The sequence below is a fragment of the Pelobates fuscus genome, chromosome 10, assembly GCF_036172605.1.
Source record: "Pelobates fuscus isolate aPelFus1 chromosome 10, aPelFus1.pri, whole genome shotgun sequence".
Taxonomy (NCBI): Eukaryota; Metazoa; Chordata; class Amphibia; order Anura; family Pelobatidae; genus Pelobates; species Pelobates fuscus.
The window spans coordinates 130984940-131005495 of NC_086326.1; the positions used below are offsets into that span (position 1 = coordinate 130984940).

The 20556-nt window shown below is 40.1% G+C and overlaps 1 protein-coding gene across 1 annotated transcript in view; it reads right to left on the reverse strand.

Annotated features, from left to right (window-relative positions):
* CDH23 (cadherin related 23) overlaps window positions 1-20556 on the reverse strand; it is a 909735-nt gene that overhangs the window by 350409 nt on the left and 538770 nt on the right. The window contains exons 18-21 of the mRNA XM_063435341.1: window positions 15372-15444; window positions 15173-15289; window positions 8076-8188; window positions 3952-4059 (exon numbers count right to left, since the gene is read on the reverse strand). Of these exons, the coding sequence (XP_063291411.1) occupies window positions 3952-4059; window positions 8076-8188; window positions 15173-15289; window positions 15372-15444 (411 nt within the window). The remainder of the gene's footprint in view (window positions 1-3951; window positions 4060-8075; window positions 8189-15172; window positions 15290-15371; window positions 15445-20556) is intronic.

Genomic DNA, 20556 nt, shown 5'->3' on the forward strand with positions numbered 1-20556 from the left:
TCATTATTGGAAACATATAAGACCACTGAGAAGTGAATTGCAGTAGTCAAGGTGAGTGAGGATTGTGGCATGGACCAGTATCTTAGCCACATTCATCGTTAAATAGGGGCGGATGCGTGCTATGTTTTTGAAAAGTTGCAGGATTTGGCGATGCACTGGACATGAGGGTTGTGAGATGTGCTAGTGCCGTTGACTTGTAGGGAGACAGACATGGGAGTAGCAGCACTAGAGGTAGGAAAGACAAGAAGTTCTATTCTGGACATGTTAAGTTTAAGGAAGTGAGCAGCAATCCAGTTATAAATAGCAAAGAGGCAGTCAGAGACAAGAGTGAAAAGGGACAGAGATAGATCAAGAGAGGACAGATGCAGCCAGTTGTCATGCCTTAACTATGGTATCCTCTTACTTCCTGGTTCCACGGAGCCTAGCCACACCCCTTTATGACACGGTCTGCCTATTTAATCTGACTGCACCAGCTGATCAGGGCTGGATTATTGAACTACGTTCCTTACTCACAACCCAGCTACAACTTCGTTGTGAAAGCCTCTGCTACCAGACCGGACTGAAAGACTCTGCAAAGTTCCCTTCACCTCTCCTCATCCACGACTAAAGATTAAACACTCTTTATACGCCTCTGAGGAGATCTCGGGAACCAGTGTTCTATGTGCCGGAAGCTAAGTAAAACCAATGTGATAAGAGTTGCATTTAAAAGCTGTTATTACCTGTCTCCAAAAGTCCTTCGGTAAAAACAATCCCGTTACAGCTAACTTCAACTCATACTTCATCTCAGTTATCTGCATCTGTCTTGCTTCAGTTAAAGTATGGAACAGCTATTGTAATTACTTATCACCTAAACCGTTAACTCTACTAAGAGACTCTTTATTGATTCAGTGTCTGCAATTTACTATCGTTTACTACTTAAAGCTACAGTGCCTGTAATTGTGGACTTCAGTTATCATTTACTACTTAAAGCTACAGTGCTTATAATTGTGGACTTCAGTTATCGTTTATTACTTAAAACAACAGTACCTGTAAATTGGAATTAAAGTCTTTACCTTTTACTTTCTTTAATAAATATTCAAACTATACGAAATCTGCAGTTGTGTTCCTTCATAACAAATGTTTAGACGTGACACCAGTAATCCTCATAGAAATGATATTGGTCAAAGAGGCTGATGAGTTTACCAAGGGAGGCAGTGTAGATAGAGAACAGTAGGGAACCAAGGACAGAACCTTGGGGAACTCCAACAGAGAGGGGTTGCAGGTAAGAGTCAGAGCCAGAGAAAGAAACACTGAAAGAGTGCTGGGAGGGGTAGGAGAAGCATCAAGAGTGAGTAATATCTCTGTAGCGGTACTTACCCTCTCCAGGGGCCGGCCGGGGTCCTCTGTTCTCGCCGCGTGCAGTCCTGCTTATGCACGAGCCGGCGCGCGGCTCATCCGGCGGCGAAATCAGGAAGGCGGGCAGTGACCGCGAGAAGCGGTCACGTGTCCCGCCTGACTCTAAGAGCGCGCCGCGTGTCTCGGGCGCGCTCTTAAAGGGACAGTGGGAGACGAAATTTGAAACGGTCTCCCATTGGCCCCTGTCATGCCACATTCCTCATGCACTCACGTTTTGGGGGCGTGGATATGACAGGGGCCAATCAAAGTGAAGTCTAGGGTATTTATACTCACCTGTTCCTTAGTACCCTATCGTGGTTTCTGTTCAGTTCCCTTTAGTGCTTGTATCGTTCAGTTGGTTTTTTGGTGCTAGATCTTGGCTTTGTTCCTGACTCCGCTTTCTCTTTATCCTTGCTTGTCTTGTTCGCCGGTTTGCTCTCCTGTGTACCAGTCCTTGGCTTGTTCTAGTTTATGCTGTCTCTCTGTCCCCTTGACCTCGGCTTGTTCTGGACTCTGTCTTTTCTTGTCCTCGTCTAGTCCGGCCATTCTAAGGTCCGGTAAGACGTATCTTGTTTTCTTGCCTCTAGACTATCTGGACTATCCTTGCGTGTTGGGGTATATTACCGTGACAATCTCATAGTACAAGATTACGGAGGATGATCAAAAATGTCAAAAGCAGCAGAAAAGTGAAATAGAATTAGGATAAAATAGCGACCACTAGATTTTGCAGCAATTACTTTTGTCAGAGTCATATTATTAAGGTAATTGGCAGGTTGGAACTAATTCATCAAAAGTCATTGTTCAATGGATAAATCTTACCTACAAACCTACAGTATATTAATGATCAGGGGCGTATTAGCCGCGAGGCAAACAAGGCATTTGCCTTGGGCAGCATTTTCCAGGGAGCGGCAAAAAAAGCCGCCCCCAAACGCCCAAGGCAAATGTCTTGTTAGCCTAGCGGTTAACAGACATGCCGGCGGGCTGCTGGGCGGTCGGGCGGTGCTGGCGGTCGGGCGGTGCTGGCGGGCGGCCGGCGAGGGAGCACTTCCTCTGAGCTGTCTGCTCAGCTCCCTAGTGCGCCGCAGAGTGAGGCTGGGAGCCGGAATATGATATCATATTCCGGCTCCGCCTCCCAGCCTCACTCTGCAGCGCGCGAGGGAGCTGAGCAGACAGCTCAGAGGAAGTGCTCCCTCGCCGGCCGCCTGCTCGCCCAGCAGCCACTGGACCACCAGGGAGGAAGAGACACCCCCCCAGCATTCCCAAAGGTAAGGAGGCTGGGGGGAGGGTGTATAAGTAAATTTAAAAAAAATGTTTTAATGTGTGTGTGTGTGTGTGTCTGTTAGTGTGTGTGTCTGTTAGTGTGTGTGTGTCTGTTAGTGTGTGTGTCTGTTAGTGTGTGTCTGTTAGTGTGTTTCTGTTAGTGTGTTTGCCTGTGAGTGTGTGTGTGTCTGTTAGTGTGTGAGTGTGTGTGTGTCTGTTAGTGTGTGAGTGTGTGTGTGTCTGTTAGTGTGTGTGTGTTTCTGTTAGTGTGTTTCTGTTAGTGTTTGCCTGTGAGTGTGTGTGTCTGTTAGTGCGTGTGTGTGTGTCTGACTGTGTGTCTGTTAGTGTGTGTGTGTGTGTGTGTGTGTGTCTGTTAGTGAGTGTGTGTGTCTGTTAGTGAGTGTGTGTGTGTGTCTGTTACTGAGTGTGAGTGTGTCTGTTAGTGTGTGTGTGTTTCTGTTAGCGAGTGTGTGTTTCTGTTAGCTAGTGTATGCGTATCTGTCAGTGAATGTGTGTGTGTGTATTTAGAATGCGGGGGGGAAAGGTTGGGTGGGGGTGGCGCAGGGGGGGGGAATGGCACCTGAGTTTTGTCCTGCCTAGGGCAGCACAAAACCAGGATACACCACTGTTAATGATCATAACAAAACTGCCATATTTTGGGTGCTCATTTTGTTTCACTGTATAATTTGATTTATTTTTTTAAAATATGTTATTAATTATTTCTGCCTTGGTCATTTGTGGTATTTGTTGTTATTATATTTTTAGAGTTCACTTCTTGTTATTGACTGATCTTATTATCCTGATCAGCATTTGGAACGCCATAATCCTGCTCCTATTCCAGTATAACTCCCGGATTTATATAGTTTGTCCTATGATGACAAGACATCACACGGTAATGTATGATTGGAATTTTGTCAATTGTCATTTTTCCTCTTTTGAAAGTCGTTTCGATTCTAATAGTGACATCAGGCCAGTAGCATCATCGAGTCCAGTTTAAGAAACTATTATTGCTCATAACTGTTTGAGTGACATTTATTACTCCCCAGTGTGTCACTTGTCTCTGTTGACAACTATTAAACATAGCTCTTATTCAAATTGAAACATTGAGAAATAGACTGCAACTCCTCTTAACCCTAGTCAAAATCTGAAAGAGCGAGGTAGCTTTTGCAGTCCCTGAGAAGGCACATGAGCCTTTTACATCATCAATCCTTTGTGTTAGGGTCATGCAGCATCCTAACATGCAATTCTAAGTCAGTCAGGTCACATTTTTGGATGAGATGGTTCTACACAAAAAAAATTCCCCCCGAAAATCGTTACCGTGGTGACATCTGAATCTGGCGGCGTCATCTCTACCAGGTTGACCAGGAATGGCTCGTCCTTCCATTGGGGGGCATTATCATTGATGTCCAACAAAGTGATATTTACCTGTAAGAAAGGACACTTGCATAAATACCAAAACAAACAACACTGGTACATTGCATGTACTCTATCAACGCATTGAAAGAATGTGCCTTTTGGCTTGGGGTAAATCTGATACTTAAGGTACAGCTCCATACAGAAAGAACATATATGGAAATTTAAGGATAAGGAAAGAAGACTAAGCAGATCTTTCAAGGTACTGTCACTACTAGCTTATAAACTTCTTTGAGCAGTGTGGAAACTGTAAAGTGTCCTCTTCATCAACATTATTCTATCTGTCTATTACTTGCGGTTATATAAGTATATATATATATATAACTTGGTGGAATTACTTTAAAATTGTGAATAATAATAATAATAATAATAATAATTATACACTACTAATAAAATATGAATGTAGCAAAATATATTATAAAATCTTATTTCTGTGCCAAGTTTGGGCATTGCAAAGTAATAAAGAGTTGAGGCCAATAAAGATAAATGTTTACAAAATACACAAAGAAACCGCACTCAATCCACATTAAGCAAAGGGTGCTAAACTAGTCCTTGGGCCAGCACAAACTCAACAGTGATAAATACCACTTACAGAGAAGAGGTCCAGGTACTCACACAGCTTCAGGCACATGTATTTGAACATGAGGAACACTGTAACGTTTGGACCAAGAATAGGGTCTATGTCAAGCTTGGCAAAGACCCAATTCTGGGTCAAAAGTTGCAGTGTTCCTCTTGTTAAAATAAATGTGCCTGAATTTATTGGGGTGAGTGGACCTCTTCGCTGTTACTGATAAAGATAAATGCAACCTTGCAACTTGGAGTATGAACATATTAGATTTTCTTTAAAAAATGTTAATGCATACAGTCAGTTGACTATGGCACTAGTCAATTGAAAAGAAAAGTATCAAGTAGTTCAGGTCAGTGTTGATAACTGTGCTGTTCCTAATAATGCAGTCATTTAAGTCTTCTATTCATTTACAGAAAGGGAGATGAGCGCTGTTAAGTGAGACAAAAAGGTTTATTGCTGGCTGTCTGGAAACAAAGAGGAAAGACGGCTTTTAAAACAATAGGGAAATGTGTGTGAGGTGACACAGTGTCACGCTGATGAGGCTGTAGGCAACAAAAACGAATTACAGTCTGCTTCATTGACTGAGCGCCTAAAAGACATTTGCGTCAATGGGTTTAATAACATAAATAAAAACATTTGGTGTAATTACGTTTAATTAGACAATTGTTACTGGAGAAAAATTGCATTATCTGTTCAATTACCTTTTAACCTCTTGGATACTGAGAGTACACCAGATGTTTCTAGCACTACAGATTTCTCGTCATATCATCCACTGCAATGTGTATATCTCATGCTGATTTACCATATCTTAATTATCACTGCTGGTTATGCAAAAATATAGAATAAAGTGCTTGCTGTAACCTGAGATGTCGCTTGTGCAAATTAATGTTGTTTGATAATTAAAAAGATCTTTACACATCCCCCTGGAGAACGGTTAAAGAATTAGCAGCATCATGTGATACCCTGTGTCTAGCATGTAGTGGTTACAGTTATATCTATGAATAAGTCTGTGCTAACACATTTCACATTAATATTCCCATTGCTGGATCACTATGAAAGTGTGTACAAAAAGCAGAAACATAAGACACACTCTAGCATTAATGGGTTCAATGGATGAGGATTTCAAATGCTCATCATAATTAATAAAGGACTTCACAACGAGTGCTCGAACACTACACCCATGCTTAAGCTGCTAAGTCTCACATTAGATACTGGCGTGAAGCATGCTGCTTCATTTAAAGAGGGACTCACTCTATTGCCAGTTAAAACACATGACTTGGAAAAAATAAATTTGCTAGCTTATTGCATCAAGGATAGTGTAGGCTCAAAAGTTTACTTTGAGACGGCCAAGAATTGATGCTAAAAGCATGTCTTTGTTGCACAGCCATTCGGCATTAGAATCACAAACAGGAGCTGGTTTCTAATTGTTCATTTAGGATGGGTTAAACCAACAGTACTTGTCTTTAAAAACTAATTAACTGCATTCCAGACTATCTTGAACACAGTGCAAAAACATGTTATCCTGTAGAATGGAATTCTGTAATGGGTGGAATTCTGTGGTGGGTGGAATTCTTTTCTGTGTTTAGTTTTTTCTAAGTAGCAACACAAAATATGTCTTGATGGATGTTCCCAGTAAGTTGACAATTATTATGTGTCTATGTCACTGTACTGCTGAATGTTAGGACCTCACATAAATCTATACTTGTATAGTTTCATAAAAGATGGGTCAAAATATCGTCAACCTATTCAGGACTAACACAGTTATATACCTCCCAACTTCTGTGCCCTTCGAGTTCGGTGTTAAAAGGTCAAAGAAGGTAGGTCAATCCATAGAAGTGACAGGTCAGCATGCCAGGTTTTCTGCCAATCAAGTAGACCAGCCCACCAGGGGCAGACAATACAGAGAGCATTGTTTCAGTGTACTCTTAAGGGTCTTATTGCCCTGTGTATAGTGTAAGCACATCCCCAAAAGCAGAACATCAGAGAACAACAATTGGGATGGAGGGACAGGACCCAGGAATCATTACTGTCCTGCTGAAATTGGGACACTTTGAAGACTTGCAGTTATCTAGATAATAATTATTTCTTAGTCTCACTATATCTTTTATTTTTCTTTCAACATAAAATTATTGTATTTTTTAAAAGTGAACTGTACAGTATAGCATTGCTTACAGACTTCCAAAATCTACATTTAAAATAAACAAGTCATAAAATAAAATTTCCAAGTCAGCTACTTTTGAGATAACGTCCAATTTTAACTTTTATATATCACAAGGTGGTTATGAACGCCCATTGGCTTATTCACGAAAACAAGAAAATGGAATTGAAAATTGTAGGCCAAAATATCTAAAGTGACCCTTTTTAATGTTGTAATTTCCACTTTAGTGAATAACATCAATTGTTTAGTGAACAAAACAATATAACCCTACCTATATGTATGTTAACATATTTATTTAATGTAGGTAGGTGCAACTTAGGTGTTCTTAAATGCAGAATAGAAGAATGATCACATCTTTCATTCCATTTTTGATCTGGCTGTTATTTCAACAGGCATGTTTTAGAACCATGTTCTTTGTGGATGGTGATGTCATATGTGTAATTATCCTTGTAATGAGCAGGTAATATAAATTTACTCATCACCCCTATGCATTCTGGGGGCCGTAGTTTCGAGGAAAACCTGGTCATACATGTCCTACTAATCTAAAGCAGCAATGGGAGAGAAAAGTGTTCTCTCTCTCTCTCTCTCTCTCTCTCTCTCTCTCTCTCTATCAATTGTAATAGTTAATTCCTATTTTCCCTGCAAAAGTGTTAATGATATATTATATAGTTTTGCATGGCCAGCGGATATATGATATGTAAGACATGGGACATGACAGAAATAAGGTAAAAGAAAAACAAACTCTCACTCATGTAAAATATTCACTTGCTTATGAGAATCTTTTTCAAGGAGTCTTTTTCATGGTCAAAAATGAATTTCATTATGTGTAGCAGTAAGTGTTGCTGATTGAAAGTGTAAATTCATTTTTTTCCCCATAAAATCTATTATTTGCCAAGAATCCAGAGTTCAACTTTCTGCCCCCAACACTTCTGGGAAATAGCATTTTGGCTCAAGAGAGACCAAATGAAGTGGTGTTGACAGCAGATGGCACAGGTAACAATCTATGATGATATATGGCTGCTGTATCCACTGGGAATCTTTCATATCAACTCGACATTTCAGGTAACTACACACACACACATTTTATATATATATATATATATATATATAAATGTATTTTGCTTTTAAAGAAACACGGGAGACGTTGTGTAAATAATCATATTTCTTAAAACAGAACGCTATTTTTGATCATGTGCCTTTAAGCATTTATATGTTGGCTAATTTTTACATTTGAGTGCTTCTAGCATTTGGAACTCACAACTACAAACAGCTGGAGATCTGTTAAACATAAATGAAACTAACCGTAGCAATACCAATTTTCTGATTAGATCCCACACCGCCATCTACTGCTCGGATGATTAAGATGTACTCAGACTTGGCTTCACGATCCAGAAGAGTTGTCGTTGTGATTTCCCCTGATAGAAGATAGGATATAAATTTAATTTCAGACTCCAATATTATATGCACCGTCAAATATTCCCTATAACTATTTTTCTTACTAAGATGTGTTTAACAAGAGAACACAGAATTCAGCTACTATACTCACAATAGTTTGTGGATACAGTGGGCTATATATAGGGATAGGCTGGCACTTACATGACCATCCGCAGGAGCATTATTGGACTTCCATTCTGAAGATGAATATTTTTTGTGATTACTGGTGTGCCTTTTATCCAAGATGTTGCTAGGTCTATGTGTGTTAGGGTTGCTAACCTTAACTCAACAAATACTTTTAACACTGGCTGCTTACACTCAAGATCTACACTGAATAGGCCACAACATTAAAACCACTGACAGGTGAAGTGAATAACATTGGAGATATAAATAAAATGGCGCAAGTCAAAGGTAGAGATATATTTGGCAGCATGTGAACAATCAGTTCTTGGATTACATGTGTTGGAAGCAGGAAAAATGGGCAAGCGGAAAGACAAGGACAATATAGTGATGGCTAGATGACTGGATGAGAACATCTTGTGGGGTGCATGTGCATCTTGTGGGGTGCAAGGAAGTACAATCGGTTAACCGGTGTCAGGATCATGGGCGCTGACTTCCCTCTGATGAAGGTTAGCCCATATGGTCCGATCACACACAAGAGCTACTGTAGCTCAAATTGCTGACAAATGTAATGCTGACCATTATATGAAGGTGTCAAAACACATAGTACATTGCAGTTTGCTCATCTATGTTGCTGCATAGCCGCATTCCAGTCAGAGTGCTCATGATGACCCCTCCCCACTGCTGAAAGCGCCTTCAATGGGGACGTGAGTGTCAGTACTTGACCATGGAGCGATGGTTGCCTGGTCATTTTATTTTATATCAGGTTGATGACTGGGAGCATGTGCGCCATTTACCTGGGGAAAGGATGGCACCAGGATGTACAGTGGGAATAAGGCAGGCCGGCGGGGGCAGTGTAATGTTCTGGGCAACACTTTGCTGGAAAACCCTGGGTCCTGGCATTTATGTGGAAGTTACTTTGACCACCTACCTAGACATTTTTGCAGACTATGTACACCCATTCATGGCAATGGTTTCCCTGACATCAGTGGCCTCTTTCCACAGCATAATGCACCCTGCTACACTGCATACTTTTTTTCAGGATTGGTTTGAGGAACATGATAAAAACTTCAATGTGCAACCTGATTGAGCATCTGTTGGATGTGCTGGAACAACAAATACGATCCATGGAGGCCCTACCTCAGAACTAGCAGGACATAATGGTTCTGCTTCTAATGTCTTGGTGCTAGATGCCACAGGACATGTTCATTGATCGCTGTCCTTGACATGTCACTTCCTTATCATACATACAAATACTTGGAAGCCATGATAGACTGTGTGTTCTGGACTACAAGGAGAACTTGGAAGGATTTAACCTTTTCTGATTGATGGCAATTAAGTTGTCTATAAATTTTTCTAGCGATTTAGCGTGACATAATCCTGCTTCATTTTACTGCTCATAATCTATCATTGCATTCTTTATAGCATTTGAATATTTGTACAAATAATGAATACTTAAAAATTACTTATTGTGACTTCAAAAGGAGGCTTAGAGTAGTGAGGGCTTTTTGTCAGATCGACCAAAAAAGGTTTGCCAAAACTGAAGCAGTTACACTAATAGCCTCTCTGCATCATATTCACTCATGTACACTCTAGTAGTTATGATGGTTTAGAGTGTCAAAGAACTGCATTTCAAAGTTGTAATGATTTCATTACGGAGTAAGTTATTCAAGTTATACCCTCTAGTGTTCTTTGTTTGGTGTCCGCACTGCGGGAGTGTGCATACAGATTTAATTGATTTCATATCCCCTTTCTTCTGAACAATATTAGTTTGATATACAATTTATGAATAGGCCTAACAAAGGACCTCAAAAAAAAATAATAGAAATTAATTCTCTTTAAAACTTGCTTCCGAGGGACGCAATACAGGCCGTTTCTTAAAGACATGACGCCTGACGCGTGAAACAAATGATTTTTGATGGGAAAGCATTATAAATTCAGAAGGATCTCTTGAAATACAATTACTTCAAAAGTTTAGCTCCATCAATTAATTACTGGGAGTAAAAAAAATAAAAAAAAATAATAATCTTTAAAATGCTTTAAATATTTAAGTGTTCTAATGATGGATCTCGCCACCCATCTTTGAAATTACCTCCAATTAAGAATACGCCTCAACAGTGCAGATTCAACTAATTTGCAACGCCCACGAACGGTACTTATGTCTTTACAAAGCAGCAGCCAAAGACGTCTGAGCAAAAGGGAACACTCTAGAACGCTGTCATGTTATGCCTTGAGAAGAAACTGAAAGGATTTAAACCAGCAGCAAGACTTCAAAATCAGCTGGTTTCTATTCTTCATTGCCCTCGCAGCCAACAATACTTTTTGGATCAAAAAGTCATTTTCATAATCGCTTACCAGCTCCCATGTTTTGCCGATGGGATTGTTTTAAAGGCATGTGTTAATATTCCAAAGTTTATTCGGGTGAATATTAAAATGTGATTTACCTTCAAGTATTATTTTATCCAATTGATTAATGCCAATTCCTGACATTACTGCACACCTACATAGCACTACGAGTCTCAGAAAGTTAATCCTTTTACCCAGGGCAGAAGATTTGTATGCTAACCCACAGATAACAGCTTGTCCTCCCAAGAGCTGAATATCCGAAGACTTTGCATATGATTGTGAGTCACTGCACTGAGGGCAGGTGTGACAATGTGCATTTTTAGCCAAATTCTGCATTCTGTACTTTTATTGGCACAGTTGGGACTATTCACTAAACAGTACATTAGCCAGCATTGAGAGCAAATTGCTACATAGAATATTTACCATTATTTATATGTATGACTATATATTCATATTCTAAAGCCATCAGATACATATTTATTTTTAACCCTATGAATTATGTCTGGTTGTATAGCTAGCTCTATGATTGTAGCCAGATGCAGCCAGTAGTGGAACTAAAAGGGTTGTCCTGGAGTTTCACCTGTCAAGGGTCCCCTTTGGAAACCTTTATTTAATGTAATGCCAATTCTGCAATGTGTTAACAATTAAATGAACACATGGAAAGTGTAAATCACATTCGTCAATCCCACACACACTCACACTCAGCTAACCCTTACTCACAATCACACTCACTTTACACTTAGCCACCTCGCACACAGCACACAGCTTTTATAACTTTGGAGATCTGTAAGACTCTCCTACTCTACACATTACTATAGGAACTCTGTGATAAACCCACGCACGCTGCACATAAATCTGACTTGTAATGCTGAGGGGTTCTGTGACATATTCATACATTGCACATTACTATGATCTTTATTATTGTGGACCTCTACGATACATCATACACACTTTACATAACTGTGAGTATTATTGTGGAGTTCTGCAATACATTCATACACACTTTACATAACTGTGAGTATTATTACTGTGGAGCTCTGCGATACATTCATACACACTTTACATAACTGTGAGTATTATTAATGTGGAGTTCTGCAATACATTCATACACACTTTACATAACTGTGAGTATTACTGTGGAGCTCTGCGATACATTCATACACACTTTACATAACTGTGAGTATTATTACTGTGGAGCTCTGCGATACATTCATACACACTTTACATAACTGTGAGTATTATTACTGTGGAGTTCTGCAATACATTCATACACACTTTACATAACTGTGAGTATTATTAATGTGGAGTTCTGCAATACATTCATACACACTTTACATAACTGTGAGTATTACTGTGGAGCTCTGCGATACATTCATACACACTTTACATAACTGTGAGTATTATTACTGTGGAGCTCTGCGATACATTCATACACACTTTACATAACTGTGAGTATTATTACTGTGGAGCTCTGCAATACATTCATACACACTTTACATAACTGTGAGTATTATTACTGTGGTGCTCTGCAATACATTCATACACACTTTACATAACTGTGAGTATTATTACTGTGGAGTTCTGCAATACATTCATACACACTTTACATACCTGTGAGTATTATTAATGTGGAGCTCTGCAATACATTCATACACACTTTACATAACTGTGAGTATTATTACTGTGGAGCTCTGCGATACATTCATACACACTTTACATAACTGTGAGTATTATTACTGTGGTGCTCTGCGATACATTCATACACACTTTACATAACTGTGAGTATTATTACTGTGGAGCTCTGCGATACATTCATACACACTTTACATAACTGTGAGTATTATTACTGTGGAGTTCTGCAATACATTCATACACACTTTACATAACTGTGAGTATTATTACTGTGGAGTTCTGCAATACATTCATACACACTTTACATAACTGTGAGTATTACTGTGGTGCTCTGCGATACATTCATACACACTTTACATAACTGTGAGTATTACTGTGGTGCTCTGCGATACATTCATACACACTTTACATAACTGTGAGTATTATTACTGTGGAGCTCTGCGATACATTCATACACACTTTACATAACTGTGAGTATTATTACTGTGGAGCTCTGCGATACATTCATACACACTTTACATAACTGTGAGTATTACTGTGGTGTTCTGCGATACATTCATACACACTTTACATAACTGTGAGTATTATTACTGTGGAGTTCTGCAATACATTCATACACACTTTACATAACTGTGAGTATTACTGTGGTGCTCTGCGATACATTCATACACACTTTACATAACTGAGTATTATTGTGGAGTTCTGCAATACATTCATACACACTTTACATAACTGTGAGTATTATTACTGTGGAGTTCTGCAATACATTCATAAACACTTTACATAACTGTGAGTATTATTAATGTGGAGTTCTGCAATACATTCATACACACTTTACATAACTGTGAGTATTACTGTGGAGCTCTGCGATACATTCATACACACTTTACATAACTGTGAGTATTATTACTGTGGAGCTCTGCGATACATTCATACACACTTTACATAACTGTGAGTATTACTGTGGTGCTCTGCGATACATTCATACACACTTTACATAACTGAGTATTATTGTGGAGTTCTGCAATACATTCATACACACTTTACATAACTGTGAGTATTATTACTGTGGAGTTCTGCAATACATTCATACACACTTTACATAACTGTGAGTATTATTGTGGAGTTCTGCAATACATTCATACACACTTTACATAACTGTGAGTATTACTGTGGTGCTCTGCGATACATTCATACACACTTTACATAACTGTGAGTATTATTACTGTGGAGCTCTGCGATACATTCATACACACTTTACATAACTGTGAGTATTATTACTGTGGAGCTCTGCGATACATTCATACACACTTTACATAACTGTGAGTATTATTGTGGAGCTCTGCGATACATTCATACATACTTTACATAACTGTGAGTATTATTACTGTGGAGCTCTGCAATACATTCATACACACTTTACATAACTGTGAGTATTATTACTGTGGAGTTCTGCAATACATTCATACACACTTTACATAACTGTGAGTATTATTACTGTGGAGTTCTGCAATACATTCATACACACTTTACATAACTGTGAGTATTATTAATGTGGAGTTCTGCAATACATTCATACACACTTTACATAACTGTGAGTATTACTGTGGAGCTCTGCGATACATTCATACACACTTTACATAACTGTGAGTATTATTACTGTGGAGCTCTGCGATACATTCATACACACTTTACATAACTGTGAGTATTATTACTGTGGAGCTCTGCAATACATTTATACACACTTTACATAACTGTGAGTATTATTACTGTGGTGCTCTGCAATACATTCATACACACTTTACATAACTGTGAGTATTATTACTGTGGAGCTCTGCGATACATTCATACACACTTTACATAACTGAGTATTATTAATGTGGAGCTCTGCGATACATTCATACATACTTTACATAACTGTGAGTATTATTACTGTGGAGCTCTGCAATACATTCATACACACTTTACATAACTGTGAGTATTATTACTGTGGAGCTCTGCGATACATTCATACACACTTTACATAACTGTGAGTATTATTAATGTGGAGCTCTGCGATACATTCATACACACTTTACATAACTGTGAGTATTATTACTGTGGAGCTCTGCGATACATTCATACACACTTTACATAACTGAGTATTATTAATGTGGAGCTCTGCGATACATTCATACATACTTTACATAACTGTGAGTATTATTACTGTGGAGCTCTGCAATACATTCATACACACTTTACATAACTGTGAGTATTATTACTGTGGAGCTTTGCGATACATTCATACACACTTTACATAACTGTGAGTATTATTACTGTGGAGCTCTGCAATACATTCATACACACTTTACATAACTGTGAGTATTATTACTGTGGTGCTCTGCAATACATTCATACACACTTTACATAACTGTGAGTATTATTACTGTGGAGCTCTGCGATACATTCATACACACTTTACATAACTGAGTATTATTAATGTGGAGCTCTGCGATACATTCATACACACTTTACATAACTGTGAGTATTATTACTGTGGAGCTCTGCAATACATTCATACACACTTTACATAACTGTGAGTATTATTACTGTGGAGCTCTGCGATACATTCACACACACTTTACATAACTGAGTATTATTGTGGAGTTCTGCAATACATTCATACACACTTTCAATACATTCCTACACATACACACAGGAAGTGATTTTCTTCACCGGGGTCCGGAGTCTCCTAGCTGTGCTACTAGTTTGGGCTGTTGTTGTCATTCATGTCATTGTTTATATTTTAAGCATTATCTGCATCACCTCCCACTTGAAGTACCCTTACAAGGCTGGAAATAAGAACAAGTGACAGACCAGTTTGTTACCTGATCGGGCATTAATTCGGAACTGAGGGGAGCCATCCAAAGAGTATATGATCGACTCCTGGCCATATTCTCTAGAGCGGTCCAAATCAGTAGCATTTAAAAACAGCACTGTGGCTCCTAGAAGAATAATTAAAGTTAGAAAAAACTGTGAACTTACCCAACTTCTAAATTGTTTGTTTGTTGGAATACAATATTTCACCTGCCATGATGTTTTCCATCACAGTAATGATGTAGGATGGGCGGCTGAATGTGGGAGGATTGTCATTCTCATCCTGGAAATTAAAAGACACTGTATTTAAAATAATATGAACACAAACTAGATAGAAAAAAATGTAGCAAAGACATTTTCTTTTACATCACAAAAAAAAGAGGAAAAATAAAGAAATTCATGCAATATGTATGGACATTTAAAAAAAAAAAAAATTGTTTACATTTGTATTTTATTGAATTTTGTGCCAAGAAGCAGACATTCATGTCAGGGTATTGGTCTTTCAAAATTACAGTAGTGAATGATGAGACTTATGACGTATAACTTAACATATTGCGTATAACATAGAATCAGACACACTACATATTAGTATAGCCTAGCATATGCATAGACTCTCAGTGTGTACTCCTTGTGTCATGTAATGGTAGGTGGTGTTTTTGTAGGCAGCGGTTATCGGGGTCTCAGGTCTCTCCTGTTATGTCTGGGGGGAGGGTGGGGTTTGCCTTGTTGTGTGGATGCGGTGGGACCTAGTGAATCGATGTGTAGGAGTCTATCTGGGGTGGTGTTGCGATTCTGGGGTGCTAGCATGTAGCGTAGGGATGTGCTATGATAGTGGTTGAAGTGCTTGCTGTCTCATGTGACCTACTGGTATTTAAAGTCCAGCTAAATAGTGTTCACAGTTTGCGGATTGCCAGTTTAGGTATCTTGGGTATGGTCCGCGGTTTGCCGTCCCCAGTTCTCTGCTTCTCTTCCCCTGTGCGCCTGCTTGTGCTTGCTCTAGGTGTTGTGTCTTCTTTGTTTAGGCTTTGGAGTAGCAGCTCCGGGTCATCAGCCGAGGTGAGTGTGGTGGTGTTGTCTCCACTTGTCACTATCAGTGTTCCGTCTGCTCTCCAGCGGTACCGCATCGACATGTCCCTCAGTTTCTTGGCTACTGGAGCCAATTTCCTTCTTTCCAACAGAGAAGCAAAGGGGATGTCATTAAAAAAGGTTATATGATGGCTCCTTCGAAGTCCGCGCCCCCCAGCGTTCTGGAGCGGGCCATAATGGCCGATTTTGCGACGGTGTCCCTGGTTACCAGGATAGTGTCTCTCTGGGCTGCCTCCGGTGCTGTCGCTGCTTTCCTCACTCTGAATATCGTCAATATCATATTGGAGTCTGCTGTGAGGCCTATAGCTGTTAGCAGCTGGCAGGAGTATGGTAAGAGCTGTTCCCCCTTCACTTCTTCGGGTATTACCCGCAGGCGTAAATTAGGTGCTTCCAGTGAGGCCACAGCACGGTTCTGGACCTGCAAAGTTAGGGTGCCAACGCTGGATTTGGTGGCCTGCAGCCAGGTTCCCCGTGCTGTGTATCTTACCTCCACTTCTTGGAGTTTTTTTTCGCATTGCCCCCATGTCTTGTCGTATTTCTCGGAGGTATTCTTTGGGTGAAGCGGAGCTCTGCAAAAGTGTGTCTGTTCAGTCTCGTGGTTGGCCACGCCCCCGTATATTTAAAAAAAGAACTAACTGGTTGGTGATAAATTGGAAAAAAAATAAACTTGTATAGATCAGCACTTCTTTATGAACACTGGATCTGTGGTAGTCATGTGGGGGGGGGGGGGTGGATTTTGCTAGATCATTTTGATGGTGGGCAAACAAGACACGAAGCAGCATTGGGAATTATTTGCTTTTTGACTAAATAGTAGTCACAGCTTGGCTATTTTAGACTATTTTTTTTAGACTAAAATTCAGTGTTTAATAAAGGGACACATTATAGTCATTGGTGAGTATAATCATTCCCTTCAGGCTCTTTGCAGTAATCACTGTATTTTCAGAGAAAATGCAGTGTTTACATTACAGCCTAGGGATACCTCCACTGGCCGCTCCTCAGATGGCTGCTAGAGGTGCTTTGTGGTGCTGCACAGTGTGACTGCCATTCAGCGTCTCCGCCCTCTGCATCTCTGCATGCAGACACTGAACTTTCCTAAAAGAGATGCAATGATTCAATGTATCGGTATGAGGAGATGTTGATTGGCCAGGGCTGTGTTTTACTTGTGCTGGCTCTACTGATGATTTGCCTCCTTGGCAAGCTCAATCAATCCTATGGGAAAGCATTGTGATTGGCTCAGATCATCACTTCTGATAATGTCAGCCGAGCAGGCAAATCAGGGGCAGAGCCAGCAGCCGCAGACTGGAATAAAGGTAAGATTTTACTATATTTAGGGAAGGGAAGCAGGGGGGCTAAAGGAATGGAAGCAGGGAGGCTAAATGGTGTTTTTAACACGCTAGGAATAAGTTTGTGTTCCTAACCCTATAGTGTTCCTTTAGATATGCATATTGAGTTCACACAGTTGAACTCAACCTGAATATCTACTCTCTCACTGCTCCCATCACTGGAAGGATAACACCTGGGTAGGATGAAGACACAGTGTTGTAAATGGAGTTGTTTCAGTGAAGCTCACCAGGCTGACATGAGACAGAGACGCCATGTGCAGAGTGATGGAGACGTGTTTCAACATGAGCCAAAATTTCAGAAATTTGCTTTACAACGCATTCTTGAGACTTTTTATTCCAGTGACCCCTCAAAAAAGTGGTATTGGAATAGTGTTGAAAAAATATTAGCTGTCTCATTGGGTATGACAATAACACAATACAATACTTGTAAAGGGGTGGGGAAGGCAATGGCTAACAAGAGATAGCCCCCTGCCTGCATTAACCATAATATGAAAATTTTGCTAATATGCAAATTAACAATCCTTGCTATTCAGAAAGTGCATGTAACTGTTGCGACCAACTGGTGGCGATAACTCATTTAAACAAGCAGTTGGTACTGCACAGGCCTCACAACAAGACATTAGATTATACAAGACATTCCTCAAACAACATTACAATACACACTCTACACCTATAATGTGCACAGCGTGACCATCTGGGGACCTACATTAAGTGTCAGATATATGCTCCCATTAATGGTGACTGCCGTCACCCAAACACACACTGATCCATGCAGATACACACTAACACATACACTCAGTGACCCAAAACACACACTGATCCATGCAGATACACACTAACACATACACTCAGTGACTGATACCCACACTGATCCATGCAGATACAAACTAACACATACACTCAGTGACCCAAACACACACTGATCCATGCAGATACACACTAACACATACACTCAGTGACCCAAACACACACTGATCCATGCAGATACACACTAACACATACACTCAGTGACCCAAACACACACTGATCCATGCAGATACACAATAACACATACACTCAGTGACCCAAAACACACACTGATCCATGCAGATACACACTAACACATACACTCAGTAACCCCAAACACACACTGATCCATGCAGATACACACTAACACATACACTCAGTAACCCAAACACACACTGATCCATGCAGATACACACTAACACATACACTCAGTAACCCAAACACACACTGATCCATGCAGATACACACTAACACATACACTCAGTAACCCAAACACACACTGATCCATGCAGATACACACTAACACATACACTCAGTAACCCCAAACACACACTGATCCATGCAGATACACACTAACACATACACTCAGTGACCCAAACACACACTGATCCATGCAGATACACACTAACACATACACTCAGTGACCCAAAACACACACTGATCCATGCAGATACACAATAACACATACACTCAGTGACCCAAAACACACACTGATCCATGCAGATACACACTAACACATACACTCAGTGACCCCAAACACACACTGATCCATGCAGATACACAATAACACATACACTCAGTGACCCAAAACACACACTGATCCATGCAGATACACACTAACACATACACTCAGTGACCCCAAACACACACTGATCCATGCAGATACACAATAACACATACACTCAGTGACCCCAAACACACACTGATCCATGCAGATACACACTAACACATACACTCAGTGACCGATACACACACTGATCCATGCAGATACACACTAACACATACACTCAGTAACCCAAACACACACTGATCCATGCAGATACACACTAACACATGCACTCAGTAACCCCAAACACACACTGATCCATGCATATGTACACTAACACATACACTCAGTGACCGATACACACACTGATCCATGCATATGTACACTAACACATACACTCAGTGACCGATACACACACTGATCCATGCAGATGCACACTAACACATACACTCAGTGACCCAAAACACACACTGATCCATGCAGATACACACTAACACATGCACTCAGTAACCCCAAACACACACTGATCCATGCATATGTACACTAACACATACACTCAGTGACCGATACACACACTGATCCATGCAGATACACACTAACACATGCACTCAGTGACCCAAAACACACACTGATCCATGCAGATGCACACTAACACATACACTCAGTAACCCCAAACACACACTGATCCATGCATATGTACACTAACACATACACTCAGTGACCGATACACACACTGATCCATGCAGATACACACTAACACATACACTCAGTGACCCAAAACACACACTGATCCATGCAGATACACACTAACACATACACTCAGTGACCCAAAACACACACTGATCCATGCAGATACACACTAACACATACACTCAGTGACCGATACCCACACTGATCCATGCAGAAACACACTAACACATACACTCAGTGACCCAAACACACACTGATCCATGCAGATACACACTAACACATACACTCAGTGACCGATACCCACACTGATCCATGCAGAAACACACTAACACATACACTCAGTGACCCAAACACACACTGATCCATGCAGATACACACTAACACATACACTCAGTAACCCAAACACACACTGACCCATGCAGATACACATTAACACATACACTCAGTAACCCAAACACACACTGACCCATGCAGATACACGCTAACACATACACTCAGTGACCCAAACACACACTGACCCATGCAGATACACACTAACACATACACTCAGTAACCCAAACACACACTGATCCATGCAGATACACACTAACACATACACTCAGTGACTATCTGAATTGACTATCTGAATTGAATCTTACAAATCTCCTAGATTTGGCCATATATCATTAGTTGTTATTTTTATATAATGTTATTATACCTGCAATTAATTTCTAGTCGGGCTTCT